Genomic DNA, 21,027 nt, shown 5'->3' with positions numbered 1-21,027 from the left:
TTAAAATATATATAATATATATATATATATATATATATATATATATATATATATATATTATATATATATATATATGTTCCCACCAGTGTTTTCGAAATCGGATCGAACCGGCCGGTTCGACCGGGAACCGGTCGCCGAACCGGTCCGGTCCGACCCCAAAAACCGGAAAACCGGTCCAACCGGTCAAAACCGGTCAAGAACCGGTTGGACCGGCCAAGAATCGGAAAACCGGTTCAACCGGTTGAACCGGTTTTTCGAATATTTTTTATTTTTTTTATTTTGAAAATTTAAATTTTTTTATTTTTAAACCTTAGATTTAATATTTTTATATATAAATACATTATTATTTGAAATTTATACTTCATTTAAATTTTTTTAAAATAATTATTGGTTTTTTAAAAAATAAATAATTTATTATTTAAATAATTTATAACTATAATTGATATTTTAAATGTATTTACATATTTATTTAGCTTTTAAACTATGTTAAATATATATTTTATATCTATTTATATAATTTTTGAGTTTTTAAAATTTCAAAATATATTATTTATTATATTAAATTATATAAACGGTTTTCCGATTCGACCGTCCGGTTAAAACGGTCCTACCGGTTGGACCATTTTTTTAAGTAAACCGGTTCGATCACCGGTCCGGTTATGAAAACACTGGTTCCCATTGGAAGAGTATATAAATTCGCTACGCGACAAAAAATAAAAAAAGGAAATACTAATCCAATAGCAGTAAATCCTAGAAAAAGTAATGGAGGCAGTGCAATGGTTACCATCACTGTATGTGAACTCAGCCACCAGCCAATCAAATACGAGGATTCGCAAACGCGGGGCCCACTTCAAGAGCCAATGATATCTTACTTTGGCCTTTCTTCTGGCACAGCCTGTGAGCTTAGAACTTTGCTTTCTCTGTTTTCTATTATTTCATGCCTTTTCACGCAGAACGCACGTTTCTCTCTCCTCCCACACACACTGTGCATCACGCTAACTTAACTTTGTTCTGCCTCGAGAACAGCTCGTGTCCCCATTGTCTCTTTTTGACAAACCAGTTCTTTAACAATGGGCTCACACTATAATATGTCATATTGTTGTTTCTTGTGTAGGGATTTGAATTTTGGAGTGCATTGTGGGTGAGAGTGCGTGCGAGGAGCTGTTTTCTGAATCTGAATGTGCATTCTTGGACAATGTCTTGATGTGGGAAATGTGGTTTAGGAAGTCATGTGTTTGCGGTTTGGTGTTTGTTTGCAGTTTGCATGCTCTTTGAGTGATCGGGAGATTGTAGTTTTGTTGTAAATTTGGTGTTTTGCTCCATTTTTGTCATCCGGGCTGGAGTAGTTTTCTTTTGTTGGGTTGATTTCTGAAGTAAAGTCTTGATCTTGTTCGTTTGAGGAGATTTTGTCTTGCCAGTTTTGTGGGTGTTACTTGATTTCTTTCATTCTTTTTTGTTTTTTAAATGGTTTGTCTTATTTGATTAGTTTGGTATCTTTGTATTGGAGGGTAACCTCACTTGCCCCTTAAAAAAATGTGAAAAGAAGAATCTTTGGATAAGGGCACAGCTAAAAAGGAGGACTTTTTTCGAAATTGAGTGCTCGTTTCTTGATTTATGGGATTTTGGCTCTAGGGCTTGGAGGATAATGGGGCTAGGTCCTGGAACTATCAATGGGAATTCTGTGAATGAGGGCACATCTAAATCAAAGGCAAGGAAACAAATACTTGATGATGATGAAGATGGTGATGGTGGGGAGAGTAGATGTTGGATTAAGTTCAGATTATTTGGTAGCTGCTTGTCTACAAGGTCCAAGGTTGATAGTTCTGTTAGTGGGTCCAGCTCACTATATGGTATGAACTCTGGAGTAAATTGCGTATTTCTGTAGTGTTGTTTCGAATGACTCACTTTTATGTGCACTTCTTTGAATGTCCTGTTGATTATTTATTTATGCACGCCAATGCCGATGGATGGTGCTGTCTTTCACTCTAAATTTGGTGTCAATTAATATCTTGGAGAGGATTAGTTACCATATTACACCTTTGTGGTATTTTTCCATATATTTTTGTCAACTGTTCAGATACAGGTCTAATGTTCCAAGGTGTGAGTGTGTTTGTATACTAATGAGATTGTTGTTTGGTTTTGTTGATCTATTTATCCATTCTTAATGGATACCAGAGAGCTCTCCTTCATTTTGATGTTTGACAAAATGAGTCTATAACTGATAATGCTTTTACCAAGTTCACTATTTTTGGAATTTTTGTATGCACCATCTATTTGATAGCGGTCTGGTCTGTCTTTGATAAATTTTATGTTGTATATCCATGCTTTTTTATAGTAAGCATTCATTGTTCAACTTTTATGAGGAGTAGGGATATCGAAATCCCTTGCTATTTGTTATTTGCATGCATATTTCAGTTCCGTTTGGACAAATACTTATAAAACGTTTTTATTAAAATGTTCTTTTAAAAATATTTATAAAATGTTTTAAAAGTTGTTTTAAGAATAAATATGTAATTGGACAACTATTCTATAAATACGTTTTTACAATTAAAAAGTAGTATTTTTTGTTTTCCACCATTGCTTTCAATTCTAAAAACATCATGAAACTCATCTCAATTGTTATTAAAACTATATTCGAATAGCATTTTTCAAAAAACATTTTACAAAAATCTTGTCCAAACATGTACTTTAAATTTTTTTAACTTATAAAACATCAAAAACATTTTAAAGTACTTATTCAAACGAACCCTTCATTTTTTATAATTATAATATTACGGGTTTTTGGATAAAGAAAAAATTGCATACCTATAGTGCACATCTACACCAGACTCGAACTTCATTTTCAGGATCTATTTCTAAAAACTACCATTTGTTGCTCTGTTCACAATTGAAATTTTTTATTTTTTTTTTGAAGGCAACCATTGAATTTTATAATCATTTGAGCAACAACTTTTTATTTTTGTGTAACAGCTGAAAGTGAATCTACTAATGATACTAGCAGATGCCAACCAGTTGCTCGAGCTGTATCATCTTCGACAAACAGCAACATTGAAAGCATCCCATCAACTCCTAAAATAGATGAGGAGCTGAAAATAGCTTCTCAGCTTCGTAAGTTCAGTTATAGTGAATTGAAACTGGCCACGAGGAACTTTAGGCCTGATAATCTCCTTGGTGAGGGTGGTTTCGGCTGTGTTTTCAAGGGTTGGGTCAATGAAAGTGGCAGCACACCAGTGAAAGCTGGTACAGGCCTTGCTGTTGCTGTGAAAACTCTCAACCACAATGGACTTCAAGGCCACAAAGAGTGGCTTGTATGAAATTACTTTACTTTTAGCTTGCTTTTATTCATTTTATGTCTCAAATTTTCCATATCTTTTGATTGTAATTCATTCTTATGTGGTAGGCTGAAGTAAATTATCTCGGAGATCTCATCCATCCGCATTTGGTTAAATTGATAGGCTACTGCATAGAAGATAATCAGAGAGTCTTGGTCTATGAATTCATGCCCCGGGGGAGCTTGGAGAATCACTTGTTCAAGAGTATGAATTTGGTCTCTTCTCCAAAATTTGTATACCTTTTATGTTGCTATTTTGGGAATGGATTAAACAGAAATAGTTGTATCTAAAACATATAGAGCGTCATCGTTGATTAAATATTTGTTTGAACTTTGAAGTGGCTAATACAAAAAGGTTTTTCGGTATCGACACTATGTATAGATGATACTGTCAGGTAATTTGGGTGTATATTAAGAGTAAAAATATAAATGGCATGCTGTGGAAAATGTATCAACAATTTCATTTGCGTTTGACACTATCTACTTTGTTAGAACAGACTCGGGGGGTTTATGACGAATGGTCTATGACTATGTAAGTACAGCAATATTGGTAGGGTTCCCATGGAAATTCCGATATTACAATATTCTGCGTTAAATTCTTCAAATGCAACATTGACCAGAGCAAAAGTGTTTGTTTGCATGTGAGCATTTGGTGACCTTTCCCCATTTTCTAACAATTCTAATATTGGCAAATTCACTACTTTCTGACTTTTTTCCCATTGTTTCCTATGTCCTTAATCTTGCAGTTCACTTTTCAATTGGTATATATTTGAAAAACATTTTTATTTGATAGCTCATCTTCAGTTACCTGGCATATCTTTACCAACAGTATATTGTGCACTCCCTGTAATGCAGGGTCTCTGCCTCTTCCTTGGTCTATTAGAATGAAAGTTGCACTAAGTGCAGCGAAGGGCCTTGCTTTTCTTCACGAAGAAGCTGAAAAACCAGTGATATATAGAGATTTTAAAACTTCTAATATCCTGCTAGATGCGGTATGTGGCAAGATATCCTCAATCTACTGAAGGTGTATTCCTTTTGGTTATTCTGACAGTTTTCCTTTATTTCTGTTAATATAGGAGTACCATGCAAAGCTTTCAGATTTTGGACTTGCAAAAGATGCTCCCGAGGGAGACAAGACACATGTATCTACACGTGTGATGGGAACATATGGCTATGCTGCCCCTGAGTATGTCATGACGGGTGAGCATGTTACTCCTCCCTTGTGAGGTCCTGATAATTTCTGCTTCCCTTACTTTTTCAACAGGACAGCTCTCAATCTGTGCATGGAGCATAAATCTTCTGTTACAAGCCGTGTTAATATGTCCCGTTACATGGTTTAGATATGTGCATGTATATCGTACAAAGATGATGAGAACCTGTAATTTGAGATTTCCCTATATGCATGTCACAAATCTAAACCGTGTAACATGAGATGCTACACAGTTTGTAGCAGAAGACAATTTTCCCTGTGCTGGCTCTTTTCTAATAATCAGAAGGTGTTGTCTAATTTGCTGTTTTGGGATCCATTTTTCTTGATTTTTTACCTGAGAATTAATTGAACTCGGTGGGAAAGCACTTTGAAGCCTTTCATTGTTTGAATCATGGGGATAACAGGATGAAATAAAGATACAACTCCTAACAATTTTTTATTTCTAGTTCAATATGAGATGCATGAAAGCATTGAAAGGTTGTGGATTTTATGATTGGACCATGAAAAGGGAAAAAAAACATTGCACGTCTTTATTTTTTAGTTATTTGTTTTGTCATTTATTATGCTTGAAAATTCATAGCTTACTTGATAACCTATGCTACTTCAGGACATTTGACAGCAAAGAGTGACGTTTACAGTTTCGGGGTGGTTTTACTCGAATTGTTGTCTGGACGGAGATCCATGGACAAAACCAGGCCTAATGGAGAACATAACTTAGTCGAATGGGCAAGACCATATCTAGGGGAGAGGCGAAGATTCTACAGACTAATTGATCCACGTCTTGAAGGTCGATTCTCAGTAAAAGGTTCACAACGAGCTGTGCAGTTGGCTGCTCGTTGCCTTAGCCGTGAGGCGAAACTTAGACCTCAGATGAGCGAAATTGTTGAAGCCCTTGAACCACTGCCTAATTTGAAGGACATGGCATGCTCCTCTTCTTATTTCCAGGCCATTTATGCTTCTCGTGCCAACGTGAACATAAATGCAAGAAACGGAGTTAGGTTGCAACCTGGTTCGCTAAAGAATGCACAGCCAACTCGAAGCCCTTCCATTCAAAATCGCTCTCATGCCTCTCCATATAACCAGTTCCAATCTTTCCAATCACCAAATCCTAAAAAATCGTAAGAGGAGCATTCGGACTCCCTCCTGATAATTTTTTTGTAATAGCACCTATTTTCTCTCAAGGAAAAATGTTGTATTTGCAGAGTTGAATATTGTTTAATGCAATTTTGGTGCAGTCATTGACAGAACTTTGCAGATTTCTGGTCTATTTTTTCGCTTTGCAAATGAAAATTTCGACTCAAAGTGATGAGTTCTGCAGACAGTGTCAAATTTGTTAAGACTTAAGAGTAATGTATAGCCTGTTTTGCTCTGAATTCAAGATCATATTTCATAGTATTAATTCTCGAATTTTGATCTATCATTCGAGTGTTAGACTTTATATGAATCACATTTGCATAATTACGGCTACATACTATATGGATTTGGATGAACTTGGATGTAAAATTAAAAATTGACGGGAGAAAAAACTATACGATGAACTTGGATGTGGCCTTAAATTATTTGGATTAGTAGAACTCAGCTCACATATTCCTGCGGGACCCACATTGATCTAAAGATTGTCCGCCGCCGAAACTTTTACCTGCCAAACATTATCAGATGGTAACATTTTCCAGCTCACTATTAATTACTGCTTTTTACAACTTTTTTTGTACATTATGCAAGAACGAGATGAATAGACTTCGGGTTTCCAACTAATTACACGGCACCACACAACAGTTTCTTCAAGCAATTTAAGTAAAAGAAACATTGATCAACTGAAACTACTTAAAAATCACACAATTGAGAGTATAAATTTAATCAAAGAAACTATAACGCACACATTTGAAGAGTATGGAGTTAATCAAACGAAGAGACACTCTCAATCCATGACTATACATTCCCTAAAAAACCAACCAGAAAACAAAGGTTCAAATAGTTCTTGATCATTTGTTGAACTTCGCTTTCATCTTTAAAGTAGAGATTTTGCATGAATCAAAGAAAATGAGCAACAGCACTGTCGGTCTCACACGAGACTTCCATGACCATCCCAGATTAGAACGCCACACTTTCATCTCCTCCACCCAGGCTGAAGCACCTTGTCTGAAAAGTGAGGCACTCAAATGATTAATTATTTAATTGCACTAAAATACATTAAACTGGAATGAATCAGAGTCATAGTGCATATTGATGGTTGATTGTGCAAAGCCGGAGAGCAGCAGACTCTAAGTACAGGGGATCATCAAGTTATAAATGAAAATGATGTGTGTGATTATATGTATCAAAATCAGGTCACTGGGAAATAGGATAGTTGCATCAGAAATTAGACTGCAGGAATTGGCATGTTTACAATCCTTACCGTCTCTAGAGGTGGTCAGTGATCGGTTAGTTTTGGTGCCTCCCTTTCCATTAGCTTGCACTGGCTTTTGCATCCGGGGTGACATTGAGCTCAATTTGCCATTGGTGGAGGCTGGCAGAGAATGACGGCGAACAAATCCATAATCAGCTCCATCTTCATCAAATTTAGTCGATCCTTGAGCTCTAAGCTTTGCTTTCGCCGATTCAGTGGCAGCCATATAACTTGGTAGACATGGGGTGTTCTGTGATATGTTTTCAGGATACTCCGGCTTTACTGGAAGGGATCTCCTTTTCTTGATTTTCTGATTTGACTTGCCACACTGTTCTTCCTTAACGGTGGATTCCTCGTTCAAAGTTGAGGGACTCTCTATCTTCCCACCATTTTCCAATGAGTGAAGCTCAACAACAGGATGATCATCATGTGGCACAGGTGCTGGTTCATCAACTACTATTGTCTTTGATGGAGCTTCAACTAAAGACAGTTCATCAGCTACAACATCTGGATTGGTTGGGTTTTCAGAAGGTATCACTTTTTTCTGCTCAGGGACATCAAGAGTAGCGGAAGACAACAATGTTTTCATACTCTGCAGGGTCTGTGGCTTCTTGATTTCCGTTTCTGACTTTTCAGATGCTGCAGCTACAGATGCAGAAACCTTTCTCAAATTGAGCTTGACTCTCTCAAGTTCACTTTGGGGCTGTTCTTGCACAGGATCTGTCTGATGACTTATGACTTTGCTAGAGTTGCGTTTGGACTTGTCAATTTCACCAGAAGCTAGAGCACCAGCATCCCCATTAATAGTTGCCGAAACCTTTCTGATACTTCTTTTTGATTTTCCAGCTATGGTCTCAAAAATTTGTGAAACTCCCTGATTTTTCTGAGGCTTAACGTTCAATGAATTTTTCGCCCGTGCAGGTGATTCCCAAAAGTGACATGATGACCAACGTTCAAGCCAGTTCCAGGCTGAATTTGGTTCAGCTTGACTGTAATGCATTCGCAAAGGCATAGCGGCCGGCAACATGACAAGAAGCTAGAAGTAAAGAAAGTCTATAAATCAGATCCTCACTTCAAGAGAGTCAACCTTCGTTGGTAAATAAAAGGCTATATGATATTATGTCTCTTCCAACATTAAAGAAAGATCATAAAATGTGCAATTTTCATGAAAAGTATCGGTTTGACATGGAGCAAATAGATAATCAGAGATGGGACCTCCAAAATATTGCATTTCATCGAAGGCAACCCAGCTGAGGGGAACGGTAGAAATTTATCAGTGTTTGATGATTCATTACGTAATGAGTAAGTAAAAGTAAAACCCTTTGAAAATCATACAGTCTAAGACCTTAATGAATTAAAGTGTTTGAACGTAATAGTTCACCCTTTATGTAAAAGATAAGGCACTGACAAGTTCCTGGCAAACTAGATGAGTAGATCCAATCCAAAGGGCATAGGGTATTAGGGGATAATTGATTTATTAGTATTGGATTCACGACGGCCATGAAAAGAAAGTCCAACAAAATGATAAGTCGAACCAGCCGAATCCTTAGAAAAGACAGACCATTTTCTTTTCCATGTACAACTACAAGTCCAATATATGATAGAAGGTTGGGTCTTTACAAGTGAGTGATACAAAGAAGGATAACATCCATTTCGTAACTTGATCTTATTAGTTCAGCCGACAATATTTGACGAAGCATGAAAACAAAGAATAAGGTAAATGTTCTTTGGTTTACCCAAATAGCACCATCAAATGAACAATATTTTAACTCAAGGTGTTGATCAATATAATACCTTACGAATATATGTATTTGTTGTTTCTCCAATGTCCACCTGTTTAGAATCCTGATGCAGTACACAGGGAAGAATATAAATACAAAGCACCAGGAACCTTGAAAAATGTAACACTAGAACGCTAGTATATGATACAAAAAAGTGAATTGGCATATCATTCTATTTGACCAAAAGAAGGGCGTTAGAAGAGATAGTGGAAATCAGGCATTCGATGTGCTAACTTCAGGTGCAATCTAAAACGGTCCAGCAATATCCCCCAGCAAACACTCAAAGCTTGGTGGAGATGAGATGGAGGAAAAACCAGAGGCAAACACAAAAGTGCAGACAAAACGAAGCCATTTCCATGTTCTAAGGATTGAAAGTTGAGAAAAGGAAAGGCGTATTTTCATATAGAAGCCCCGGTTCCCGGAGCCGCATGAGGCCAGCATAATTCGGACCCAAGTTGAATCAAGCCATTATAGGTTCTCTCATCACCAATTTCTTCATTCACAAAACTTCAAAAGAAGAGACGTTAATAAATTACATTATACGGGTCGAAGTTACCTGATGCTTCGCAAAACTATACTTTTTAAACTTTTCAGCCCTGGTGTCGGAAAGTCTAACTCTTTGTCCACGAGCCAGAGCCTGGATCTTAACAATTGCCCGCACACAATGAAATGTAGCGACTGCCTGTCTCCTGACCAAATGTCCTCTAACAAGAGCCTGCAGCCTTATGATACCCTTGAGAGCCCAAAATGCACGTCGAGCCTATGGTTGAAATACATCGCAAGAAGCCAAGAAGTTGAAGTAATCGATTGAAGACAAGAAAACAAAGAATCATATGCATAGCTCAGGCTGGTCAGCTAAGTAGCAATATCCACATGCAATTTCAGAGTACGTTACCAAGAATCCCCTAAAGGCTGCTTGTGCTATTGTGGCAGCATGTTCTTGCCTCCTCATCTCAGCGTCATCAACTGGAACCAATAAATTAATTTGTGAATCCACACCTTGATTCCCAGAATATTGGGTGGCATCACAAGGAGCACCAGATGTACCCTTTGCAATTTCCATATCTTCAGCATTTCCATCAGTCAACTGGGGCGGAGGATCAGTAATGACTGCAGATTTACCAGACTGATTTTCAACCTGGGTCTTTGCAGCAGCCTTTCATGAGGAGCGACGTTGTGACACCCACAGCAATATAAATCAGCATCATAAATTCTTATACCGAGCGGAACCATTATTGAAAGATATAAAGTCATATCCTAAAAAACAAAACTATCCACGGATCTAATTCCAAAATTTCATAATTTCCAAGTTCAAGAAGCATAATGAAGAATCAGAGTAGGCTTGAATAATTAAAGACATTTGTTTTAAAATATAATTTTCACCGTGTAATTGGATTTTGCAGGATGAAATTAGGCATCTGGGCTAGAAAAGGTAATCCTGATTATGAATGGCTTCTAGATAGAGATGACAAGTATGCAAAGGATGCATCAAAACATAATGAAGACATAATTACTGAGAAACATTACAATATGTAAAAGGTGTATAAAACATCAACATATATTTCATCATAAGTTGATCCAACATTAGACAACACTTCAGAAAGATAAAAAATTGGACTGACAAACTAACTTTAAAAAATAATAAAATAAAATCAACAGCCCATTGATGCATCCTGAGAAGGTATAAGTAGTAATTCTTTGATGGAACAGAACATTGGGAAACCACACAAAGGAACGTCATTAGTGGAAAATGGAATTAAGAGCAGGCAAAAGATTTGCCAAAACACCAGCGAGGAAACTTCAAAACACATTAAGAATGCAATAATAGCTTATCTTACCTTGGATAAATTAGACTTCGAATTCTTCTTCCCGAAGAGCACAGTCTTGATCCATTTCGCAGGAGACTTACCCATTGAAGAATATTGCTTTGAAACAACAGTTGCTCAATTTAAATCCTGCAACATTTCATTAAGTGAAAGCATCAGTAAACAATGTAGCTCAAAAAAAAAATTTAGAAAAAAAAAAGTGCAATAAAATCCGGAAATAAATAAATTTACCCACTGAACATAGCCAGATAAAATAAAATTCCTATAACCTATCAAAAAAGTTTTGTTTTCTAAGTTACAAGGTCAAAAACATTGGACTCGAAGAACAAATTATTCAAGAGGAACATAAGTTTTCCAAACACAATCGTAGAGGAAGATTTAAATCAAACACCAACGCTCACAAGGAATCACAAACCACCACAACTACAAACATGAAACATGAACCAGAAAGCATAAAAATACAGGAAAATAAAAGTGGGTTTCACTGCAATGCAGCTCAGATCTGCGTTTTTTTTTTACACCTTAAAAAAGAAGGGTTTATCTCACATCAGAATCCCACAGCTACAAAACCCGACGAAGAGGGAAGAACCCAGCAAACAAAAGATAGGCATAGATGGAGGAAACCCACCCAAAAAAAAAAACACAGTTAAAGGAGTTTAAACTTCAGGTGAAAGACTGATTGATATGAAAGTTGGAAAAAAAAAAAGCCAAAAACAAAAACAAAAACAAAAACAGAAAGTTAAAAGATTAAAGAAAAGCATAAAAAACCCGTATACCTGCAGAATTATTTCACACACTCATGGCAAGAAAATGGACCCCTCAACACCGCGTCACCCCACCAGCTTCTTCACCATTTCTGGAGCATATACTCATTTTTCTCCCGGTAAAGCCTGTGCCCGAAGGCAAATTATGCATACAGTGGAGTAGAATTCGTGTATGTGTACATCTCCACCTTCTGTATATTAATGGAGAACGGCGAGTAGGTGTAGTTATACAGTCGCTTTTAGTAGAAATGGGTGAGTGGATCCGAGGCGCAGATTGGAGAAGAGAATTTGAAATTTTTTTTTGGGGATCGGATACGACGTCGTTTCGCCATTTTGATCCAATTTTAATTTTTGTAATATTTTTTTGGATGCTTGTGCTTCAATGTCCTAGGCTGTCTAGTTCTAGACAAAATAAGAGATATTTAATTATTTATTGATTATTGGAATCTTTATTATTATAATAATCCAAAGGAATTAGATTACAAGTGGGTATGGGTGGATGAGCGGAGTTAATCATTCCCTTATCTCTTATCAAATGAAAATATGTTAAAAACTTTGTAAACTATTGTCTAGTTCGTGATCCATGGAATCAAATTTCAGTTTTAGATAGTTGTTTTCATATTTTTTATAACTTTAATCATTTTTTGATATCGCGTAGATGTGACACTGACATGTCATATAGTAGTGTGGATGTGTATAGTACTGAGTCGGACACTTGTGGGAAAAAAAACATAATAAAATTGTTTAAAATTGAACATACAATTTTAAAACTAAAATTTAATAATATGTTATCAAAATCGTAGAGAGATGTACAAAACCGATATTATCATTTTATTGTTATCGTGTAGATGTGACACTGAAATGCCATATAATAGTGTGAATGTGTATAGCACTCGGTCGACGTAGATGTGACACTGACATGTCATATAGTAGTGTGGATATGTATAGTACTCGGTCAACGTTTGTGAAAAAAAAAATATTTAAAATTGAATGTACAATTTTAAAACTAAAATTTAATAATATATTATAAAAATCATGGAGAGACGTACAAAATCGAAATTATATTTCTATTGTTATCAATGAAACAATACATCAATCCAAACCATAACATTTAGTAATAAATAAATTAACAACAAAGGGACTAAAATATTCAATTAAAGGTAAGCATTAGGAAATTAATTGTTTTTTTTAACAAGGAAATTAATTGTTTAATACTAGCTATTTATACACACGTAACTGGAAGTAATCATATAATGAACTGACAATATTTTTGTTGGGTTATTAAATAAATTTCATTTGCTTAAAAAAGAAAAGTTCTGTTGCAAGGGTAACTTTGAAAGCAAGAACGTTTTCTTACAAATTTCAAAATTAGAGTAATTTATTTTTTAAATAAATGTAAATCGTATAAATGGAGAGGAAAAACAAAATCGGAAGAGAAAACATGGAATTTGTCAACATATCACTTGGACCAAGGTAATTTAAGAACATGAATTATGAAAATGACTTCACCAAAAACAATTATTCAAAAGGGACTCTCACTTTATAATATATAAACTAATAATTACGAATATATATATATATATATATATATATATATATATAATTTGACAGGTCTACTAAAAATTTCAACCCGCTTCCAGACCAATTGATCGGGTCTAAAATTGCCTCGAATGAGACGAGTTTAATATGAGAACTTGGTTCATTGTCATTTCTATTCAAAACACACCAATCCCTTCCCCCATTGTGATTGTACATATATATTTAAAAAAATATTTTCCAAAATATTTTACCATATACAATACAAGAACATCAGCGATCATGCACTAGCAACGTGAAGCATTGAAGTCGTAGTGTAATTTTGGATTTGCTTAAGACATCCTGCATCTAATCAAATTAGCTACCTGGTTATATTATATTATGATAGCAATTTTTCTTAATATTTTCTCTCCTACGCTTTCAATTTCAAAAATAGTAACTTTTATTTTAAAATTAAAAAATACTTCGTTTTTTTTACGGAACATACACATCACTCGTGATACGGTCCGTTATTAATAATAAATGACAACCATGATTAAAACTGTTTAATTTGATATATATAGTGAACATGTAAATTGGCTTGAATTTAAATACCATAACAAACCATGATTTTGAAATTCATCATTTCTAATTTATCGATCAAAAGTCAAAACACAATTTTAAGGAATTAAGGCAATAAAAAAAAATGTTCGATTATAGAATTCATTTCTTGAATTTTGGATGACTATATTGAATCCGAGGGGTGCACTTATTAGTTATTAGACACACCATCACCAAAAAGGCTTCCCTCGATGAAAATACACTTTTCCCTTCAAAATTTGAACTATATATTAGCTAAGGATGAATAGAAACCGAATCAAATCGATGGTCTGTATTGATTTCTAGCCAATCACAATTTGGATTGGATTTAAAAATAAAGTCAAATTTTCAAATCAATCATCATAATCAAACCAAACCAGAACCGAAAAATTAGGTTTGATTTTTAATTTTTAATGATCTGGTTTGCTGTTTAGTAGAACCCATAAAATCCATACCGTGGATTCCCTAATCGTTTAGGCACTGTTTGATACGAAGGATAACACATTGGTTGATTAATAATCATTGTTTTAACCAATATTTGGCTCAAATTCTTCCAAAAATTAGTATCACGCATCATTGTCTAATCCAAATATATTGATTTAAAATCCTTATATTATTAATCCATCGTTATCTAATTCATGAACAAAATAATTGTCAAATTATATACATTACACACACAAAAGAGTATAAAAACAAAAGGCAACATCTCACACGAAAGGTATATTTTAAGACACCCAAGTCCCAACGAAGCCTAGCTATCATCTCCATTTATCTGCCCAGGGTCCCCCTAGATCCATTTATTTTCCCATGAATAATGATTAAAGTTCTTCTTTTTTTTTTTTTGATAAAAAAATAATGATTATTATAATCTATTATATCGAGGCATGCATGTTGATGTTATTTACAACTCAAGAATAATAAATAGCAATTCCTCAAATTCACAATAGAAGTGAAACATTGTGATCTTGTAGAGCACATGATTCCAACAAAACCCCATGTGACTTTAGGTGGTTGGTTTTGTGTGTATTCCCCCAAACCACCGACACCTCGAGGGTACAATGGAAACAACTGTACTTGGATAATAATAATAACACAAACTTTTTTAAACGATATGAGACACATCTTCTGAGACACATTTCCTACTTGACTAGATAAATAAATAAAATTATTTTTATACTAAAAATATTACGTTATGAATGAAGTCGATCGATCTTACGAATATAAATGATCTTAAAAGAAACCGTCTCTAATAATAAAAATATGACGTTTTTATTTAATTTTGAGATTGCATATGAGTAGGAACAACAATCAAAGCAAAGGTCATTGACCAATTTTTCTACAATAAGCACATCTGATCAAATGATTCTGAAGCAAGAAGATAATAGCAAACTCCCATCAGTCGCGAATAAAATGCACGCCCACACGCACATTCGTGGCACGAAACGATGCTTCAACTACAAGAATTCGGAAAAATCAATGTGGACATTTGAGTCGGGTTGATTAGATTCCATATCTGAATAACCATAACATCCAAAACACCCAACTCGTGCCCACCCCTAAATGCATTGGCTGAGTTGATGGGGTCGGCACCAGTTCAAAATAGGGTCCCCATTCTATGTTTTTTTTTTTTACGGTCTATGTTTTGTGGGGGGAAAAACAATTAATTGCACAGAGTGATCCACACCTAGCGGAATATAGAATGATCTCAAGAATGCGCAATATATACTGCAGAATTTTACTTGAAAGCAACTCCAGCGAGTAAAATCAATATACATATAATAACGAAGGATGAAACGTTAATAGAGTAAATAATGAGAATCTCTCTCACATGAAATCGACAACCTAGCAGTAATGAGGATAACGTAGTTCCAGATATGGTTTCTTTTTTATAGATAAAAATAAGAAAAGGAGGGGTCCATCATGCTCTTGGTAATGATCCCTTCAAATGACGAGGGCTAAACTAACTTCGAATCAGTAAAACTTTATTTCAGACACATTTCAGTCACCAACAATGGAATTTCAAGAAAAGAGGAATTAGTCGAGCCTGACCAGTTCGGGAAAAGGATAAGATATGATTTCAACAATGGAAGTTGACGATAGGAATGAACTTTCTAACTCGGGGAACGAATTTCACGGATGTTCAAGTTGAAGACAAGACACTTCATATAAATTTCTAAAAAAAACTGATTCGAAAGGCATAAAAACTAGGGAGAATGGGTAATGCAGAGTTTAATTCCAGACATAATTAAAGGGGGAAAGGTAACAATGTTTAATACATTTTCATACAATCTGGTACAAGATATCAATATGTACAGATACTATGGCACGTTTGAACACCAGAAACATATCAAGAGAAAGACCCTTCAAAGTCCCGTCCCTGAAGATTAGTACGTAATACAATAACAATGTTTTCTCAAACTATAGGAGTCACTTGCATGGAATTATAATAAAACAAACGATCACATAAACAGAGAAGATTCTACCGGGAGAAGGACATTGGAACATGAAGCTCCCTCATCAGTAGCAATCTCCTGTTGTGCAGTCTTTAGGAGTAAAACTAATCTGCCGTCCAGCTCTGCTCAACAATTTCACGCACCTTCCTGTTATATTCACGCTTGTTTTCACTAAACAACCGCGCAGCTTCAGAATTTGCAGGTGAGTTTGGATTTGGATCGCACAGCAGCGACTGCAGATGAGAATAAAATAAGTAAATTATGATTGACTTGTCATGGCACTATCGGAAGGAAACACGATTCCAGCATGCTATGTTACAACCAGAAACAGACATGCTATGTTACAACCAGAAACAGAACCTATCAATCAAAACAATAATCCCGACAATCCTGGCACAATTTCTGAAGAGACTGGCATACATAGTATTATTGGCAGCCCGCAAACATTGTTAAATTTTGAGAGGGCCGTAAGGGCAAAGAATAACTTTCGTTACATTTTGAAGTGAAACTAAACAAACTATCCAGCACTTTCTGATTCTCACAATTCTTTATCATGCATTAGGATTAGATAGATAAAAAATTTCAATGCACAAAAGTCCGGGATTTTTTGTCTCTACAATTAACAGTACAAAATTTCATTGTGCAAAGTAAAACAAACATTATTCCGTTACGTGGATGTGTTACATGCATCTGTAACACAAGAATAAATTGAAATGGTTAATTTTTTAATATACCTTGTCATACCTTAACTCCTGCTTGTACTCACCTCTAGCTATTTTAGTTAAAAATGTTGGTTTATTCTTCTTGAGAACCTTAACTATCATAATTGTTGTTCCATTCTATACATGTAGCAAAACGACTTGGCACACCATTTCATGGCCATAACCTACCTGGATAGATGTAAGAATAGCAGCTACATCATATATCGGACTCCACTGATTTTGCAGGATATCCAAGCATATACTTCCATCAGCATAAACTGATAAACAACAGATATATGATGAGAACAAAATCATTGTAATCAAATGTTTTTCCATTTAGTTGGAATATCTTTTCAGTAATGGAAATTCATATTATTAACGACATTCACTAATTTTCTCCAGGAAATACGTCTGATACCACATCACGACCAATAGTAGCTTTAGAAAACAATATAAAAATGGTGGTCAAAGTATAATAATAGACAATGAGCCACACAAGTGTACTTAAAATCATACATATGTGTGTTTCCTGGAGCATTTGGTTAGCCAGAAACCAATTTGTTCACATGGGTAAGAAGCTAAAGCTTAAGGAGGTTGTTTCTCGAGCGAGTCTTTTATGGGCACAATTTCTGTCATGTCAGTTTGTGTATTCACCAAAACATCCGAATTCTAATCTACCTTTTTCATGGCACGCACCACCAGCAGGAACAACAAAGATTAATGTTGATGCGGCTGTTGTGCAAGGTTCTCCGAGGGTGGGTATAAGTGTGGTTGCCATAGATGATCATGAAGTTGTGTTATCAGCTCAGACCAAGGTTTTGGATGGGTTTTTTTCTCGGCCCATTTAGCGTAGCTCTTCGCAGCTAGAGAAGGAATGGTGTTAGCATCTCAACTACATCAATGGAACAAGGTCATCATCGAGACTGACACGAGTAATGTGGCTAAATCCATAGCTGGGTCTCTTCATCTTGCTGAAGACAAAGCTATCGTATCTTTTATCCATCATCTCGGCTCAAGACATTCAAGCTTCCAAGTTCAACAGTGACGTCACACGTCTAATGGGGTAGCTCATATCTTGGCTTCGGATGGATTAGTTAAGGGTGTGAACATTTTGTATAAGGATTTATGTCCTCTGCATATTAGCAAATCTGTACATCTGAACTTTAATGCTAATGTGGTTGATTTTCAAAAATAAAAAATAAAAAAAATCATACATACGTGCATATCCTACTGATATATGCATGATTCACTGTATTTATTTACTATATCTATAGCCACAAATAGAAAATGGATCAAACTACGTGGCCTCATTATGTCAACTGAAATGCACAAAAATTTGTTACTCAAATATGAATATTGAGAAACTTCACATCAATATGGTTGAGGTGCTTTTACAAAAGTATACTCTTTCTATATTTGGCTATGCATTCAAGTTTCACGCTTGCGGGATGAAGTGGATTTAAGCAGAACTACAAGTCAATGATGGGGAAAGAAGATATAAACAGCAGATGAATACATAAATGACATTTGTTGTTCTTGATGCTTTTATAATAACATAAACGCTTCAAGAACAACAAATGAACTGAACCCATGATAATTTATTATAAAAGCATCAAGAACAACAGATGAATACACTGCAATAGTAACTTCTTGCCGTTCTTATAAACAGCAGATGATAATTTCATCTTGTGCAAGAACTGTGATTCGTGAAGGTATAATTCGTTCTCAATCATACAAGTCTTATTCCCAATCCAATTGGGATATAAACACCAGTGTATGATTATATTTTTACTTTTTTCCCATGACTTTACTGCAGTGCTTTCGTAGTCGGAGTTGGCTTTGTCAAACTTTTAAAAGAAAGATATTCAAGCAAATAGTAATAAAAAAAAATGCCATGATTATGATACCAATAAATAGGTAAAGTAACTTACTGTTTGGATGGAACATCCTAGACACAAATCGCACTGTTGGGGGCTTATTTGGGTAGTCCTCTGTAAACTGGAGTGTCAGCTTAAACGTACCTAGCAGCAAAAAATATACTATAATATTAAAGAGACTGAATGATCCAGAGAACCGGATTCAAAGTCAACAAATATTTAAAGTGAACATTTTCAGCACAACACCCTCATGCTTTGGACCTAACATAAGTTAACACAATAGTCCATCAAAATAATGCAATATAAAGAGGTTCATACATCAAATATTGTATTGTTCATATTTTGTCACGTAATAACACACTTGATATGAATCATACGTGGAAAAAAATAATTTCTGCGACTGCAATTTTTTAGAATAAACAGGAATTCACAAATTCAGTACATCTAAAACACGCAATTTCAAATTTAGGTTGACGTAAGCCACTTGGAATGCACATAGCAATCAATGAAACTAGGTAGTTTTAGCAAAGCAAATATAATATAGATTCAAAACACCAAAAGCTATAAGACCAGAAGCCTATATCAATTTCTCATTCAGCTAATTCGGCAATAGATAAAAAAAATTACCACATCTAAGTTATAACTATAAACTGCAACAAAAAACATTCATAATAATTCATCCATCATTAGCAAAACCAAACTAAAACTTGATTCCAAGGAAGAACATTCCCACCTCCGTCCCAAGGAGTGTCATCCGGCCTGCAATTTAAAAAGAAAACCCCGATTAATTCGTAAATCTCCAAATAAATAACCAGCAAAATGGACCAGACAGGCCAACAAAAAATACCCGAATATAACAGCGTTCCAGAGCATAATATTGTTATCATAAGGTGCGCCACTGATGCCGGCAGGAGGGTCCTGCTGTAGCCGCTTGAAATCCCTCATCAGCCGCTTCCTTGATGGCGTAGACATCCTCACCGCCTACAATCACCACCACGTAAATCCCAATACACCAAAATTACACTAATAACGAGTTCCAATCAACAAAATTGAGCACGAGATAACATATTGGATCCAAATCATTAAAATTCAATCGTAAATCTTCAATTTCCCAGCACCAAAGCGACCTTACCCAACCACAAAATCAATAAACAACAAAGCCAAAACCCTAGATCCGCATGCATAACCAGAAATCACGCCACAAACAAACAAGTCCAAATCGACCAACTAGAGCTGGCAAAAACGCGCAGAATCGCTTCAAATATATATCAGAAAGAGAAGTGATTACCTGAAAATGAGGGCGGCTAGAGATTTTTTCAGCGTGTTCCTCTTTCTATTTCTGAATATATATATATATATAATTCTTACAACAACAACAAAAAAAGAATAAAAAGTAATGCAAAATTACGGACGCGTCGGTGTGAGTCCCACCAAACAATACGAAAAGACAGCATATGAAGTTGAAATTTATGAGCCTATGACTTTCGCGTCATACACAAGCTGCAGGTGCACGTTACAAATGAGCAGCATATCGTTTGGTATTATGGATGGAATGTACGATAGATGAATAAAAATAATATGATGAGATATGGATAAGCAAGACATAGTTATGAATAATATGTTGTTTTGTATGTTTTTTATTTTGTTTGTGTTTATTTTCTTAATTGTCATTGTCAATTTCACACAATGTCACTTATATGACACTCATCCTCCACTAATATCATGGGTGGAGAGGTATTTGTTATCAAACCTACATCTAATCTCATACCGGGCCATGAGATATCATTGGGTTAACAAAAAAGTGAGAGAAACATGAGATGATTAAAAATTTGTGTCTAATCTCACTTTCATCTCATGTACCAAACGGTACCTAGGTGTATTATCTTATCTGACACGGATTTTTTTCAATTATTTTTATTTTTATGATAATAATTGATAATTTTGACATTAAAATTGATATTTTTTCATAGATAAAATAAGATATTTGTATCACAAAATTGAATCATAAAACCATCTCACAGTTTTTGTCTTTTTATTGTAGCAGTGAGAAAAAAAAATTGATTGAAAATGGTGTCATTTTAATTTGATTAGGTCGAGTTAATCTTATTTGATTATATGTTTGGATGGGATAAATTTAGGATCATTAGATCTGGTATTATAAGTGGCGTATCCAGGATTTTCAATCAAGAGGGACGAATTTAAAAAAATTTAAAAATTAATATATACAACACGACGTATAATAAATATCATATATTTTTACTAACACATATCGATATTTCATAATTTGAAAATGTTGAATAATAGCTCGTTATCAACTGTCTTAAATACACTTAGATCAATATGTGGTATCAAACAATCATTTTACAATATATCATCTCCCAACCTATTACGAATTGATTTTTTAAGATTTTTATTGCTGAAAATACTCTCTCTAAATTTATAACGAATATTAATAATGCTAAATTTAAAATTATATCTATACATCAAATGATATGATTGATGTTTATTTGATTAAATCATTATTTTACAAGTAAACTCTCTAATTACTGTAACTTTAAACGACTAATTGCTATTTTGCATGCC

At 34.9% G+C, this 21,027-nt stretch overlaps 3 protein-coding genes across 6 annotated transcripts; 1 reads left to right on the top strand and 2 right to left on the bottom strand.

The window, feature by feature from the left end:
- The first annotated feature begins 966 nt into the window (after nucleotides 1–966).
- Nucleotides 967–5,894, top strand: LOC140885370 (serine/threonine-protein kinase PBL34-like). Its single transcript, XM_073292334.1, has 6 exons — nucleotides 967–1,850; nucleotides 2,971–3,308; nucleotides 3,401–3,536; nucleotides 4,187–4,323; nucleotides 4,408–4,531; nucleotides 5,149–5,894. Exons 1-6 carry the CDS (start codon nucleotides 1,646–1,648, stop codon nucleotides 5,661–5,663), a joined length of 1,455 nt encoding a protein of 484 aa, XP_073148435.1. The 5' UTR covers nucleotides 967–1,645; the 3' UTR covers nucleotides 5,664–5,894.
- A 449-nt stretch (nucleotides 5,895–6,343) lies between these two features.
- On the bottom strand, nucleotides 6,344–11,619 carry LOC140885368 (protein IQ-DOMAIN 31-like). 3 transcript variants are annotated; one of them, XM_073292333.1, is made up of 7 exons: nucleotides 11,056–11,176; nucleotides 10,547–10,663; nucleotides 9,604–9,864; nucleotides 9,265–9,468; nucleotides 8,722–8,772; nucleotides 6,937–7,963; nucleotides 6,344–6,680 (listed from the first exon to the last, which is right to left on the bottom strand). In XM_073292333.1, exons 2-7 carry the CDS (start codon nucleotides 10,619–10,621, stop codon nucleotides 6,649–6,651), a joined length of 1,650 nt encoding a protein of 549 aa, XP_073148434.1. In that variant the 5' UTR covers nucleotides 10,622–10,663; nucleotides 11,056–11,176; the 3' UTR covers nucleotides 6,344–6,648. The 3 variants fall into 3 exon arrangements, with proteins under 3 accessions (XP_073148434.1, XP_073148433.1, XP_073148432.1); XM_073292332.1 differs by having other exon boundaries at nucleotides 11,081–11,176; XM_073292331.1 differs by lacking the exon at nucleotides 11,056–11,176 and adding an exon at nucleotides 11,311–11,619 and having other exon boundaries at nucleotides 6,345–6,680.
- Nucleotides 11,620–15,655: 4,036 nt separating this feature from the next.
- LOC140881680 (ubiquitin-conjugating enzyme E2 2) lies at nucleotides 15,656–19,886 on the bottom strand. 2 transcript variants are annotated; one of them, XM_073287177.1, is made up of 6 exons: nucleotides 19,733–19,886; nucleotides 19,292–19,425; nucleotides 19,178–19,203; nucleotides 18,499–18,588; nucleotides 16,757–16,845; nucleotides 15,656–16,099 (listed from the first exon to the last, which is right to left on the bottom strand). In XM_073287177.1, exons 2-6 carry the CDS (start codon nucleotides 19,414–19,416, stop codon nucleotides 15,971–15,973), a joined length of 459 nt encoding a protein of 152 aa, XP_073143278.1. In that variant the 5' UTR covers nucleotides 19,417–19,425; nucleotides 19,733–19,886; the 3' UTR covers nucleotides 15,656–15,970. The 2 variants fall into 2 exon arrangements, with proteins under 2 accessions (XP_073143278.1, XP_073143279.1); XM_073287178.1 differs by lacking the exon at nucleotides 19,733–19,886 and adding an exon at nucleotides 19,577–19,710.
- Nucleotides 19,887–21,027: the final 1,141 nt, after the last annotated feature.

Source organism: Henckelia pumila, chromosome 2 (assembly GCF_033568475.1).
Source record: "Henckelia pumila isolate YLH828 chromosome 2, ASM3356847v2, whole genome shotgun sequence".
Taxonomy (NCBI): Eukaryota; Viridiplantae; Streptophyta; class Magnoliopsida; order Lamiales; family Gesneriaceae; genus Henckelia; species Henckelia pumila.
The sequence above is the reverse complement of the archived record's forward strand: the minus strand, read 5'-3'. Positions and strand labels throughout refer to the sequence as shown.

Excerpts from the sequence above, each read along its gene's own strand:
- LOC140881680 (XM_073287177.1), bottom strand. The coding sequence starts at position 19,416 with ATGTCTACGCCATCAAGGAAGCGGCTGATGAGGGATTTCAAGCGGCTA. Across the intron at positions 19,204-19,291 it reads TGGAACGCTGTTATATTCGG|GCCGGATGACACTCCTTGGG; the intron begins GTATTTTTTGTT and ends TTTAAATTGCAG. Across the intron at positions 16,100-16,756 it reads CTATTCTTACATCTATCCAG|TCGCTGCTGTGCGATCCAAA; the intron begins GTAGGTTATGGC and ends TCTCATCTGCAG.
- LOC140885368 (XM_073292331.1), bottom strand. The coding sequence starts at position 10,621 with ATGGGTAAGTCTCCTGCGAAATGGATCAAGACTGTGCTCTTCGGGAAG. Across the intron at positions 9,865-10,546 it reads CGAAGTCTAATTTATCCAAG|GCTGCTGCAAAGACCCAGGT; the intron begins GTAAGATAAGCT and ends TCCTCATGAAAG. Across the intron at positions 6,681-6,936 it reads ACTGACCACCTCTAGAGACG|ACAAGGTGCTTCAGCCTGGG; the intron begins GTAAGGATTGTA and ends CTCACTTTTCAG.
- LOC140885370 (XM_073292334.1), top strand. The coding sequence starts at position 1,646 with ATGGGGCTAGGTCCTGGAACTATCAATGGGAATTCTGTGAATGAGGGC. Across the intron at positions 1,851-2,970 it reads TGGGTCCAGCTCACTATATG|CTGAAAGTGAATCTACTAAT; the intron begins GTATGAACTCTG and ends TTTGTGTAACAG. Across the intron at positions 4,324-4,407 it reads CTAATATCCTGCTAGATGCG|GAGTACCATGCAAAGCTTTC; the intron begins GTATGTGGCAAG and ends CTGTTAATATAG.